This window comes from Emys orbicularis, chromosome 3 (assembly GCF_028017835.1).
Source record: "Emys orbicularis isolate rEmyOrb1 chromosome 3, rEmyOrb1.hap1, whole genome shotgun sequence".
NCBI lineage: Eukaryota > Metazoa > Chordata > Testudines > Emydidae > Emys > Emys orbicularis.
The window spans coordinates 20,484,142-20,498,706 of NC_088685.1; the positions used below are offsets into that span (position 1 = coordinate 20,484,142).

Below are 14,565 nucleotides of genomic sequence, written 5' to 3' on the forward strand. Positions count from 1 at the left end.
GGGCTTGCGCAGCGGCACAGCGCCCCTAAGCGGCAGCCAGCGGCTTCGCGGTGACCGGGCGGAGAAAGGGAGAGGGAGAGTAATGGCGGCCAGTTAGTGTGTGACTGAGCCGAGAAGACGGCGGCGAACTCGGCGCGCTCGGTGTGTCTCTCTGCCCGGCCGCCCCGCTCCCCGGGAGGAGGCGCCCCGCAGCCCTCCCTCCGCGGCGGCGGCTCCGCGTGTCCGCCTTCGCCGGGGCCATGGTGAACACCAGGAAGAGCTCCCTGCGCCCCCTGGGCAAAGCGGCGGCCGCCGCGGCCGGAGCCGGCAGCCATTTCATCTCGTCCCGGACCCGCTCCTCCAAGAGAGGCACCAAGGCCGGGCTAGAGGAGGCGGCGGCGGCCCGGGTGAGGGAAGCGGCGGGCCGGAGAAGGGCTGGGAGGGCACCGCTGCTGCCTCTGTCGGGGCCGGGGGGGCAGAGGCAGAGCTGGGCAGACGGGGAGGGGAGCACCGGCGCGGCTGTGTCTGCCCGGGGTGGGGGAGTGACTTGGGGGGCGGCAGGGGGAATGGGATCCGTCCACACTCGGCAGTGCGGGGCTGGGGCGGTAAGGACGAGGGGAGCTGGAATTTGCGGGGGGACGAGGGGTGCAGCTGGGCTACTTTCGGGTGTGCTCAGCTGAGCTGGGGAGAGGGACGGCGGCTCAAGGGGTGAAGAAGGGGGCTGGAGGGCGGATTTGTGTGGCGGGAGCTTTGGGGGACTGGGGTTGTAGCCGTGGGGTGGTGGAAGACTTGGGAGCAGAGGGACAAAAGTTCTCGTGCCGCTGGCTAGCTACATCTGTGTGCGAGAGGGGAACAGACAGGCTGCTGCTGTGCCCGGCAGGGGATCGGGGAGGTAGGAGCGGAGCAAAGCTCCCTCTCTGGCTGCGCCTGGGACTGCACTGGAGGGACAACAAGAAACAAAAGTTGGGAGCTGCGCCTCCAGTAGCTTACAAAATATTGGCCTCAACTCACCTATGACAGCTATCCGTATCAGCCTTGACAGCCCTGCTTTGAACATGTCTCCCGTATTCTAATCCCTCCCTTGAAAAGCAAGGGAAAATAATAATTTTGCCTATTTGCTTAATTAGCTGTTTTCCCAACATGATTTATAATCAGAGCTTTGATTGTATGGTCTAATCACAGCTGAATCCAACAGCCTAATGTATGAAACTAACATTTTGTAGATTATAATTGAGATCTACTGCCGATTTCAGGAGGCTTGTCTTCTCCACCGTTTCTGGAAAGATTTGCTGACAACAGATATATGCTCCCCCTTGTCCACATTTATTAGAGGGGGCTCTTTGTGTGATAGGAAGAAAATTGATTGCATTACAACTTTTCTGCTGGTGGTTATTGTGCTCTGATCTGAAAACCATATTCTAAACATGATACACTGTAGGTTGCCCCTGCACTCAATGTGTCTAGAAAGACTTAGGGCTGAATGAATACAGGAATGACACAGCTGAGGATCAAAATGTTTGACAGTCATGCACCAAGGGACCACATCCCATTCACTGCTAAGGGGGAAGAGATGGAGACAAGTAGAAAAAAAGCAGTAGCAGCCAGAATTGTTAAAAACCCTCTCCCCTTCCCTTTGTTTACAAACACTAAAGAACACTGTTGACTAGGTGTCAGCTGTAAACTGAATGTGCTTTTTCAGTCCTCTCCTGTTTCTTCTTAATTTCCTTCTTTTTTTCCTCTATCTGATTTTTCTTTCAGTTTCTGCTCTGTGCTATTTTTTTGCTCTATGGCTGGTAAAGCTTCTCACACACATTCCAGTATGCCGGTCCCATGGGCCTGGTATACCCTGTGAGCCAAAGTTTGACTTAACCCTCTCTGGCTTGCTGTGTAGAGGAGTCTACTGCTGCTAAGCACTAAGATCATAGAAGATTAGCATTGAAAGAGACCTCAGGAGGTCATCTAGTCCAACCCCTTGCTCAAAGCAGGACCAACCCCAACTAAATCATCCCAGCTAGGGCTTTGTCAAGCCTTAAAAACCTCTAAGGATGGAGATTCCACTACTTCCGTAGGTAACCCATTCCAATGCTTCACCACCCTCCTAGTGAAATAGTTTTTCGTAATATCCAGCCTAGACTCCCGCACTGCAACTTGACACCATTGCTCCTTGTTCAGTCATTTGCCACCACTGAGAACAGCCTAGCTCCATCCTCTTTGGAACCCCCCTTCAGGTAGTTGAAGGCTGCTATCAAATCCGCCCTCACTCTTCTGCAGAGTAAATAAGCCCAGTTCACTCAGCCTTTCCTCGTAAGTCATGTACCCCAGACCCCTAATAATTTTTGTTGCCCTCCACTGGACTCTCTCCAATTTTCCACATCCTTTCTGTAATGGGGGCCCCCAAACTGGACGCAGTACTCCAGATGTGGCCTCACCAGTGCCGAATAGAGGGGAATAATCACTTTCCGCGACCTGCTGGCTATTAATGCAGCCCAATATGCTGTTAGCCTTCTTGGCAACAAGGGCATACTGTTGACTCATATCCAGCTTCTTGTCCACTATAATCCCCAGGTCCTTGTCTGCAGAACTGCCACTTAGCCAGTCGGTCCCCAGCCTGTAGCAGTGCATGGGATTCTTCAGTCCTAAGTGCAGGACTCTGCACTTGTCCTTGTTGAACCTCATCAGATTTCTTTTAGCCCAATCCCCCAATTTGTCTAGGTCACTCTGGACCTTATTCCTACCCTCCAGCGTATCTACCTCTCCCCCCAGTTTAGTGTCATCTGCGAACTTGCTGAGAGTGCAATCCATCACATCATCCAGATCATTAATGAAGATGTTGAACAAAACCGGCCCCAGGACAGACCCCTGTGGCACTCAGCTTGATACGGGCTGCCAAGTAGACATTGAGCCATTGTCCACTACCCATTGAGCCCGATGATTTAGTCAGCTTTCTGTCCACCTTATATCCATTCATCCAATCCATACTTTTTTAACTTGCTGGCAAGAATACTGTGGGTGACTTAGCAAAGCTTTTGATACAAGTTAAGATATATCACGTCCACCGCTTTCCCCATATCCACAGAGCCAGTTATCTCATCATAGAAGGCAATCAGGTTGGTCAGGCATGACTTGCCCTTGGTGAATCCATATTGACCGTTCCTGATCACCTTCCTCTTCTCCAAGTGCTTCAAAATGGATTCCTGAGGACCTGCTCCATGATTTTTCCAGGGACTGATAGTGTTCCTTTCCATTGATTTAAAATGCACAGCCAAATGATTTCCTTGTTATGGAGTGAGGGAAAGGGATAAGTAAAATTGTCCTGAAATCACTATATCCATACCAAGATACTTATACAAATGAAGTGTTTCTAAAGGCAAGTGTGTATCTTTGCATGACCTAATGGATTTGTTTTGGAATACATTGGAGCACTCTTACATTAATCTCAGGCACACTCCAAGTATTCACTGTTGTGTGTTAGTCTTTTTTTTCTTTAGAAAAACAGTAGCCAAAAGCTAGCAGAACTTGTTAGAAGCTTTTGCTCTTCTTCCTTTTCAGAATTTTAGCGCATACATATTTTCATTTTCAGTATGCATTTTACACTGTAGCTTTAAGTATGGGAAGCTGTTGTTAATATTAAGGTCTAAGAAATTGATAATGATGTGATATGGAAAAGGTACAGAGAAGTGCAACAAACATGATTAGGTATATGGAACGCTTCCGTGTTAGGGGAGAGTAAAAAAACTGGGACTGTTCAGCTTGGAAAAGAGATGACTAAGGGGGGGAGATATGACAGATCTATAAAATCACAAATGGTGAGGAAGTGTTATTTACCCCTTCACATAACACACAAACCAGGGGTCACCCAATGAAATTAGTAGTCAGCAGGTTTAAAACAAACAAAAGAAAGTGCTACTTCATCTAAATACACAGTCAGCCTGTGGAACTTGTTGCCAAGGATTGTTGTGAGGGCTGAAAGTATAACTGGGTTCAAAAAAGAATTAGGTATGTTCATGGAGGATAGGTCCATCAATGGCTATTAGCCAAGATGGTCAGAGATGCCAGCCACCCCATGCTCTGGGTGTCCCTGAAGCCTCTGACTGGCAGATGGTGGGACTGGACATCGGGATGGATCACATGATAATTGCTCTGTTCTGTTCATTCTCTTTGAAGCATCTGGCACTGGCCATTGTAGGAAGATAGGATACTAGGCTAGATGTAACATTGGTCTTGACCCAGTGTAGTTATTCTTATGTTCGAAAGCTTTCAGATCTCCATGAAATAATGTTAAAAATATCTAACAATTTTCTGTGATTAAAATGTGCCAAAATCAATAGGACAGTTAGATGTCAATATTTATATAGGAAAAAAAATAGCTGAAATTAAAAAACCCACACCAAGCCATGATTTATAAAATTACTATTATGAGACAGTGTTGTAGCTGCAGTGTTGGGGGGAAATGGGTGGATTAGCATGTGTGTGGGTTTGGAGGCAATTGTTTCATTTACTTCTCAAGTTGGTTGTAATGATGTCTCTCTTTAAAGCCTACCATAGATTTGTGATCTGAGAACCCCAGCTCTACTGGAGGTCTGGTGAATGGGAAGTTAAAGGTTGCAGCAGACTCCAGGTGCTCTATAAATCAAAAATATTGTCTATACCTTTGTGAGCCTGAGTTTACTTCCACAAGAGTGTTGACTTGGGATCCCTGTGGAATGCTGTTTCTTGAATATGTTTGCAGATACCAGTCAGGGAGAATTGCTAAGATTATTTTTGTGTTCCATACCATTGATTAAAATTGAGCCAACAGTATAACAGTATCCTGTAAAAATGTTGGCCATACCTGATACAGTAGATGTGGGGCTACAAGCTGCACCCATCTGTTTTGTCGTTCTTCCATGTCCCCCCCCCCTTGTGGTTTTTCTTGGCATTTTCTAATATATTTTAGGTTATATGCACATATTTATGAGGCTACACTTGAAAAGACCCAAATGTAGGGGAAAGGAATGTATGAGATTTAAATGTCTGATGTATTAAATGTTAGTATGTTGTTGAGTAACATGTTTCAGGTGATTTACTTGGTAGATTCAAAGACTCAGATGTAATACATGCACTATGTATTGACCAAATATTAAGATTAAGAAAATCAACTTGCTAAATAGATCAAGGAATCAGATTTTTATTCTCTGTAATGGTATGGCAGTATTTAGTACATTAGAATGTGAAGAGGAGGAAGTGAGGTGTATTGTTTTCATGCTTAATTTGTAATATTGTAAGTGTAATGGGAAGTTTGGTTGCCTTTTATGTAAAAAGTAAAAAATTACCATTTTACTATTAAAATTTGACTTGCAAGTGTGTATTGCTTGATATTTAAACATTCTGACAGGAACGAAATTTATCAAATTTATCACAACTATTCAAAATTATAAAATTATGAAAGTAGGTTTATAAACTTCAATTTTGAACCTCACTTTTTAAGTAAACGTTTTTTGACCATAAAATACATGCAAGTGTTTGAGTTTCTATTGTTAATTTACAAAACTAATTTTTTGATGTCTTTTAGATACTGATATAGGATTTGTGATTGCAATGATTGGGTTTAATTAGCCATTGAAGTTAAATTTACCTTACTCCACAATATTGAGAGATGATTCTTTAACACAGTTGCAAAAAACTAAAAGCCCTGTATTTATTTCTCAGCTAATATTATTGTAGTTTTTTTTAATCATGCCACTGTATTGGTCAGACATTTTAGAAATGTAGATAAGATTAACCTAATTTAATTAGGCAAGGAAGCATTAAAAGTACTTTAAGAGCTACTTGAGGGCACTCTGATTACTGTAATACAAGTTCCTAGCTAAAAGTAGGACTGCCAACATGTTCAGTTTATTCAGTAGCAACATAGAGCTCTCCATTGTACTTAATTGCTAATAGGAGCAGAAACAGAACTGGGGATTGACATAAAGCACTGTAGTTACATGGAACATAAGCACTATACAGCATTTTTATGATTCATAGTAACAGTAAATATAAATCTCTTGATTCAATTTTTAAATGTATAAAAATTAATTGAAATAATTCTTTCCACATTAAAGGTGTGATAATATAACTTTACAGATTCTTCTGCAGGGTATATTTTTAACTCTTAAAAATACCAATTACTCTTTAATGGTCAACAATTGAAACACTTTAAAATATTTTTGACATGTTTTTGACTTACTTTATTTAAAAATATTAGTTTTAAAACTTGTGTAAAAATTTGTAAAAATTAAAGAAGTATTTTTTCCTTTCAAACAGAATAGCAAAAGACGTAACATGTTTGTTTTTGTTTTGAAAAACACTCATTAATCTGAATCAAGCATTATTGTCTTTCCCTTTTCACTTAACCTTCCATTTTTACAAGTTGTAAGGACTTGTTGGTTTGGAATTTCCCTCTGATGGTTACCTATATGACAGTGCCTAACACTCTTAATGGCTATTCTATGTATTTGAAATAAAAACGCTGGAAAATTCACTGATCTTGGGTCATGTAGGAAAAAGAAAATGACACTGTTTTGTACTTGTGTTTAAAAGTTCTTTAAAGAAAAATATCCTTCCTAAAGATGCTCCTGTATTTTCAAATCACTGAGTTGAGTCTTAGTTTTACTGTTTTCAGTAATGCTAATGGGAGTATTTCAGATAAAACTTGCACAATTCTTATGAAGTTATGAAAAAGATTTTGGTTTAAAGGCAGATTCTTGAGGAAACCCATCTTTTTAGGGTGGTAATGAAAGCTAGTTTTTTTTTCTTGTTTTAGTGGAGTTCCTTACTTTGAGACCTGGCATGAGAAATTCAGGAATAAATCATGTAATTTGTTCCTTAGTACTGTGTTATTCGCACATCTGTGCATAGTGGGAAATGGAGCAAGTGTTCCAAGTGGTCAACTTCCTGCCAATATTCTAGTATACTTAAAGCCTGTTTGACATTAAATGATATAATGTGCCCAAATGGACATGTGGGGATAGAGTTTTTCAAAAGCAGTCTACCAAATCATTTTGCCTGTGATAATCTGGGAATTGGGTCACATACTAATGGCTAATTTTCATATAGAAAAATAATTACACATTTTGCTTGACACTGCTGGTCATATTCTGCAGTCATACTATTCTGGATTTTGAACTCCTTGGAACTCAGAAGTGAAGAAGGATAAGACCTAATTAATATGTGAATAAGACCTCCAAAGAACATTCGGGAAATGGTGTTGGTGATTTAGTAAGTTGCGCTCTTTCTTCTGAGTACTAAACCAGTATCCCAGTGTAGCATTAATGGAGGCTGCTTATGGAGCTGCCATCTTTCAGATGAGTCTTAAAACACTCACAGACACTTGTCATTAAAGATCCCATGGCATTTTTTGCCAGAATTGTGTTTAGCTTGGGGTTCTGCAAGGTACACCTCTACCTTGATATAATACTACCCGATATAATACAAATTTGGATACAACGCGATAAAGCAGGGCTCTTGGGGGGCGGGGCTGCGCACTTCAGTGGATCAAAGCAAGTTCGATATAATGCGGTTTCACCTATAACACGGTAAGATTTTTTGGCTCCTGAGGACAGCATTATGTCGAGGTAGAGGTGTAATTAGCTGAGGTAATTACATTCTGATCACCCAATTCCCCCTGTACTTTCAATTGGATGTGGTATATTGTTCTGTACTTTCTGCCCTAAACTGCTATATACTGATAAACTGTTGATGTTCAGCCCAGTAATTGAATTTATTACTGTATAAATCTTTATAAAGCTCTTTTCACACCAAGTATCCAGTACCTAGGCATGGATGACCTTTAGTCTTCTGCCACTCTGGTTGTAGCTATGACCTGGTCATTTCAGTGTGTTATATATTTTATTACTAATATATCACTCCCAGTTTGAGCAGTAAAAGCCCTCACACCACTTCTAGTGCCGAGAGAGAGAACCATGAGCTTATGTATCTTTCCAGGTATAGTTCTCCATCCTTTTTTCTCTGCTATTTTCTCCCTGGTCTGCTGGCTTCTTGTTTTGCTCTCCCTTTTCCTTTGACTCACTTTCCTGGTCTCTGAGCCTGGTTTTGTCACATTAACTTACATCTTCATTACCTTTGGAACGTTTTTTGCTCCTCAGTGAGTGTTCCTGCTGCCCCTACCAAATCTCCTCCTGTCTCAATTCCCACAACCTTACTGGTCACTGTCCAACTGCTATGGATGTTTCAGGTCCCAGCATTCTTCCGATCCTCCTGCTCAGTGATCTTCACCCAAATCATTCAGTTTATTTATTTTAATTAGATTTATAGGAGTGCTAAAAGGAGTGCCTAGCCATACACTTTAGGCTTTCTTGACCTAACTAAAAATACATACAACAAACACATTGCTGTTTCAGTAGCAGTAGAGAGGAAGAAATTTGGCTGTCTACCTTGTATGATATTTCTGTAGCACCTTACATCATAAATCTGAAAGAACTTTTACAAATTATATATATTATGCCCCCTTTTTAAAATTTAAATTAATACAGTAGCTTCTAAATGTAGTTCTAAACTGCTATGTGTAGCCTTGGAGTTTGGGCTGTAGGAAAAAAAACAATGCTAAGGAAAAAAACAAGCTGGTGTATGGTAGATTTTGAATTTTTTTCTTTAGGTTTTTGAACTTGTCATTAAATATTTACATGAACTCAATATATATTTCAAATGCTTTGATAATAGAATCTAGAAATTTCTGTAAGGTGGGAAGGATGTCTGATAACATAGTTCAATATAAAACTGGCTAACTTTTTGTATTCTTCAATTTTTGTGGTGTTAAATTAACTAAATCAGGGGCTCTTAATGTGGTGGTTGTGAACAGGTATCAGGTAATTGCAAATATTCTGTCCCTTTCATAGTGGTAAATGGGGTGGTCCCCGTATAGAAAATTGGGTACCAATATGCAAAAAAATGGAGCACCACTGCACTAGGTGGTTGTTTCTTGTTCTAATTAGTAAATGTCTAATTAGTAAATTAGTAAACTTCTCATCAATACTTGAAAAGAGTGGGAGTTAGTTTTTAGTGATTAGTAAACATCTGTATGACTTGACATGCCGGAAGTTGTAGGAAATAAGAAATTGAATATACTAAAGTAATGAAAATGATTCTTCTGATGTAAAATGTAAACATTGTCAAGAATGAAGTAGTGAGTGGGGAAAGGATTCATGCTTCTTTTAAAAAGTTCAGAAAATAGGCTTCTTCAGATTTATCAAATGTGACACTAAATTAAAGATTGGTTATTGAAGCAGAGGAGCAAAAGACTGAAAAAGTTTTGATGATTCTGCAAGTAAGGTATTTCTGATGCCATAGTCACCATTGAAACGTAGCATCAATCATTATGAAGTCAGTCCCAAGGCTGGCCAGCAGCTATTTAACATCAGGCATGTTTTCTGATCCAAAAAGCCCAACAATCTGTCCGTGATTATGGAATACAAACAATTGAAAGTAAAGCCTTGGTAAGAAAGTCACAATCTTTTTTATGCAATAAATGTCACCTTTCAACCTAGCACAAAGTGAGCAATTTAAATAAATGATTAAAGCACTCATCATGAATATACTTCTCCAGACAAATTTAAACTTGCTACTAGATGCTTTAAATAAAGAAACAGAGGAAAATTTAAAGAATTAAAATAATCATTGACACTGATGCAGGATAGATGGGTGAATACGAAGTAATTACAAAGTAATGGTTGTATGTATACATACAGGGGAAAATGTATTCCTACGTAATGCTATTGAGTCTGTGTGAGAAAAGAAACCTGTAGAATATTATGTCAAGTAGCTAAATGTGCCAACCAAATAGTCAGGGAAAATTATAACAAGGAGAGTTCCTTTGCAGTTTTCCTCAGACGACCAAATTAAAATGAAAAAGAGAAGAGCTCAGGTGCAAACATCATAAACTTCTGACCCATAAGTGGTTCAGCATTTCTATCCAAAACTTACTGAGAAAGAAGCAACCCATAACACAGTCCTTAAGCACATTGCAGAAGATAAAAAATACTTTGGCACCCACGATCAGCCTTCATGGTTGGTTGAATGGAAAAAGTAGGCTTTATGTTTAGTTCTCCAATGACACTTAATGGAATTGGGTAAGACTGTGTTGCTCTGTTTTCTTCCAACTACCATAAAATATGATTAAATTTGCACCGAGCATGAAGAGAACTTAAGTCAAATAATTTTGCAAAAAACTGTAAAAGAAAGCACTAAATTTACAAAAGCAATTGAAAGAAGTTTTGAAGGAATTTGGCAAATTACACTGGTCTACAATTTTTGAGAAGTCGTCTGCTTCAGAGATAAAATGTGCTATTTATTATGTATTTTGATGTGCTGAATTCAAATATGACAATTAAAACAACTGATTGGCTACTGTTTCTAAGATATTTAAGTTTTTACATTTTATGTCTATGTATATTGTGTAGATAGTAGAGTTTTAATCATAAATTGTAAACCTAGGTCTTTTCATGTGTTTATGGTTGCTTTACATGATAATATTTCACCTGTCCTGTTTATGTAACACTTTAAAAATCAGCAAAAGGGTTATATAAATAAAATTTATTATGAAACAAAAGGCAAAAAACTATTATGTACATAGTTTAGTCCTATTCAGTGTCTACTCGGCGCTTCTTGGCTTGTCTCTTGTATTCATTAAATGGAGCATCTCTTGTCACTGTCCAGCAATAGTCTGCAAGCATTGATGGGCTCCATTTGCCCTGATAGCATTTCTCCATTGTTGCAATGTCCTGGTGAAATGACTCGCTGTGCTCGTCGCTCACTGCTCCGCAGTTCGGTGGAAAAAAATCTAGATGAGAGTGCAAAAAATGTATCTTTAGTGACATGTTGCAACCAAGGCTTTTGTATGCCTTGAGGAGGTTTTCCGCCAACAACCTGTAGTTGTCTGCCTTGTTGTTTCCGAGAAAATTTATTGCCACCAACTGGAAGGCTTTCCATGCCGTCTTTTCCTTGCCATGCAGTGCATGGTCAAATGCATCATCTCGAAGAAGTTCACGAATCTGAGGACCAACAAAGACACCTTCCTTTATCTTAGCTTCACTTAACCTTGGAAATTTTCCACGGAGGTACTTGAAAGCTGCTTGTGTTTTATCAATGGCCTTGACAAAGTTCTTCATCAGACCCAGCTTGATGTGTAAGGGTGGTAACAAAATCTTCCTTGATTCAACAAGTGGTGGATGCTGAACACTTTTCCTCCCAGGCTCCAATGACTGTCGGAGTGGCCAATCTTTCTTGATGTAGTGGGAATCTCTTGCACGACTAGCCCATTCACAGAAAAAACAGCAGTACTTTGTGTATCCAGTCTGCAGACCAAGCAAGAGAGCAACAACCTTCAAATCGCCACAAAGCTGCCACTGATGTTGGTCATAGTTTATGCACCTCAAAAGTTGTTTCATGTTGTCATAGGTTTCCTTCATATGGACTGCATGACCAACTGGAATTGATGGCAAAACATTGCCATTATGCAGTAAAACAGCTTTAAGACTCGTCTTCGATGAATCAATGAACAGTCTCCACTCATCTGGATCGTGAACGATATTGAGGGCTGCCATCACACCATCGATGTTGTTGCAGGCTACAAGATCACCTTCCATGAAGAAGAATGGGACAAGATCCTTTTGACGCTCACGGAACATGGAAACCCTAACATCACCTGCCAGGAGATTCCACTGCTGTAGTCTGGAGCCCAACAGCTCTGCCTTACTCTTGGCTAGTTCCAAATCCCTGACAAGGTCATTCAGTTCACCTTGTGGTATGAGGTGTGGTTCAGAGGAGGAGGATGGGAGAAAATGTGGGTCCTGTGACATTGATGGTTCAGGACCAGAAGTTTCATCCTCTTCCTCGTCTGACTCAAGTGAGAATGATTCTGATGCATCAGGAACCGGCAGTTCTTCTCCGTGGGGTACTGGGCGTATAGCTGATGGAATGTTTGGATAATGCACAGTCTACTTTTTCTTCTTTGACACACCTTTCCCAACTGGAGGCACCATGCAGAAGTAACAATTGCTGGTATGTTCTGTTGGCTCTCTCCAAATCATTGGCACTGCAAAAGGCATAGATTTCCTTTTCCTGTTCAACCACTGGTGAAGATTTGTTGCACAAGTGTTGCAGCATATGTGTGGGGCCCACCTCTTGTCCTGATCTCCAATTTTGCAGCCAAAATAAAGGTGATAGGCTTTCTTAACCATAGTGGTTATACTGCGCTTTTGTGATGCAAAAGTCACTTCACCACAAACATAGCAGAAGTTATCTGCACTGTTCACACAAGTACAAGGCATCTCTGCTCACTTTGGCTAAACAGAAATGTGTCCCTTTGCAAAATCAAACACTGACAAATAAAAGAGCACGACACTGTATGATTTCTAGAGTTGATATAGGGCAATTTGTTCAGCAGAGTGATGTAAGCTTTGTTACGATTGCATCATCCATGACGCAATTCATATCATGTATGATGCAATACCAGCTTCAGATTGCATCATTCATTGTTTTGCCTAAAAAGCAAGTACTGTCCAAACCCAGTCATAGATTTATTCATAGATCCAGTCAAAGATGTATTTTAGTCATTTCTGGTTTAAATTGAGATCCCTTCCCTTTATAACTCACTTATCCTCCGCCATTCCCAAGTCAAGGGTCGTATATACTGACCCAATAGCATATCTTGAAAACTAGAGCCAATCAACAATTTTAAGCATCATTTTCGTTCTCAGTGACCCAGAATTAGTAAAGTTTGACTACATTTATTTCAGAAGTATTTTGGCTGTAGAGCAGTGTTACTGGAGGATGACACTACTGTCAGTGTTGGGAAATCTAACTTGATCTAATTAACAACAAAGATCTGGAACCATACAAGAACAAACCCCCCCCAAAAAAACAAACACCAAAAAAAAAAAAAAACAGCTCAAGGAAGCTATGGAACCTTTCCATGACTCAGTCAAAATGACTGACCCCAAATATAATAGTATTGATCATAGTTAATAATACTTATCACTTGCCTCACTTTCATTAGTAGATCTAAAAGTGCTGTACAAAGGAGGTCCGTATCCTTATCCCCATTTTTTCACAGATGGGGAAACTGAGGTATAAGGAGGGAAGTGACTTGCCCAACATCACCCAGCAGACCAGTTTCAAAGTTAGAAATTGAATCCAGGTCTCCTGAGTCCCATTCCAGTGCCCGTTCCAGCAGGCTATTAATGCTTCCCTATAAAGGTTAGAGGTTGAACCCAGAACAGGAAGAATAGGCTGAAATGTGGATGATAGATAGTAATCTTGAATTCTTTCCTTCTCTCCTAGCATGTAAAATTGAAGATCCAGATTTCCACTTCAAATTGGTGATGGGGTGGGGGGCATGTATGAACATGGTGGAAAACTCTGCAAGTTTTTAATCTCCCAGAAGGCAGGACAATGGAATTCAGAACGTTTGTTATAGTTTCCTCCCCCTAAATCTGCACTCCTAACCAACTCTTTATCAGCTGAGTATGTTTTGCATTTGTGTATTTGTTTGGCTGCGATGGTTTCATAGGCTAGGTGCAGAAAAAAACAAATAGGTCGTTAAAGTGTATTGGTATACAAGGACAGATACAAAAGAGTATCAAGCCTAATTAGTTAGGCTAGATTCAGTTGTGCAGTTGTGTACAGAATTACACAGCTTTAAACTACACCTTTGTTTTATCTGAACTGCACTTCAACCACAAAATTCACAGTGCCAATGTGATCTAGACCTGGACTTTCTTTTGGAAAAAGTGTATATCTTTTTATTTCTGAGGAATAAAAATGCTTATAAAGTGAGCCCACATAGTATAGTATTTAGTAGAACATCCCTCTTCCCTCAAGAAAAAACTAGTAGTATTCTAAATAGGGCATCACAACAGGCCTGCCTGGTATGGTAGAAACAAGATACATTCTTTAGCAGGTCACCTCTTTATTTTCTTTCCTACTTGTTACATCCATGTTAAATAATAAAATCCTTTAATAGCCCAGTTCGTCAATACCCTGAGACATGTTTGCATTGCTGTTCAGAATATACAAATAAGCAGTGGCTACTGACCCCAGATTTTCTAAGGTTAGTAAAAACGTTGCTCTTATGAGCAATGTTAATGTCTACAAATCATAAATCTCATTTCAAGGAGATAAAGGCAGAAGTAGAGATACTTTTGAGTCTCAGTCGGTAAAGCAAATTTCCTGATAACATTTAGTTGTTTAATACAAGTACATTTCAGGAGATTAATATGGTATTTGTAAAATGAGAAAGAAGAGAATAGTAATTGACATAGTTTGGACAACTTTAAAACTATGAAGTTAAGAAATCAATTAAGAAATTAATTTAAAAATCTTGAAATTGAATATGTTGGTGAATAGTAGAAGAGGGAGAGAAGATTATAGATGTTGAAGGGAGTAAAATAATAGGTGGAAAACTCTATTGTATCAAGTTTTGCTGAAATGATATGAACAGTATAATAATTATGTTGGATGTAGGGTGACCAGATGTCCCAATTTTATAGGGACAGTCCCGATTTTTGGGTCTTTTTCTTATATAGGCTCCTATTACCCCCTGCCCCCATC

The 14,565-nt window shown here is 40.1% G+C and overlaps 1 protein-coding gene across 1 annotated transcript in view; it reads left to right on the forward strand.

Annotated features, from left to right (window-relative positions):
* The first annotated feature begins 239 nt into the window (after positions 1-239).
* ATAD2B (ATPase family AAA domain containing 2B) overlaps positions 240-14,565 on the forward strand; it is a 182,184-nt gene continuing 167,858 nt past the window's right edge. Inside the window, exon 1 of the mRNA XM_065401026.1 lies at positions 240-386. Coding sequence (XP_065257098.1) covers positions 240-386 — 147 coding nt within the window. The remainder of the gene's footprint in view (positions 387-14,565) is intronic.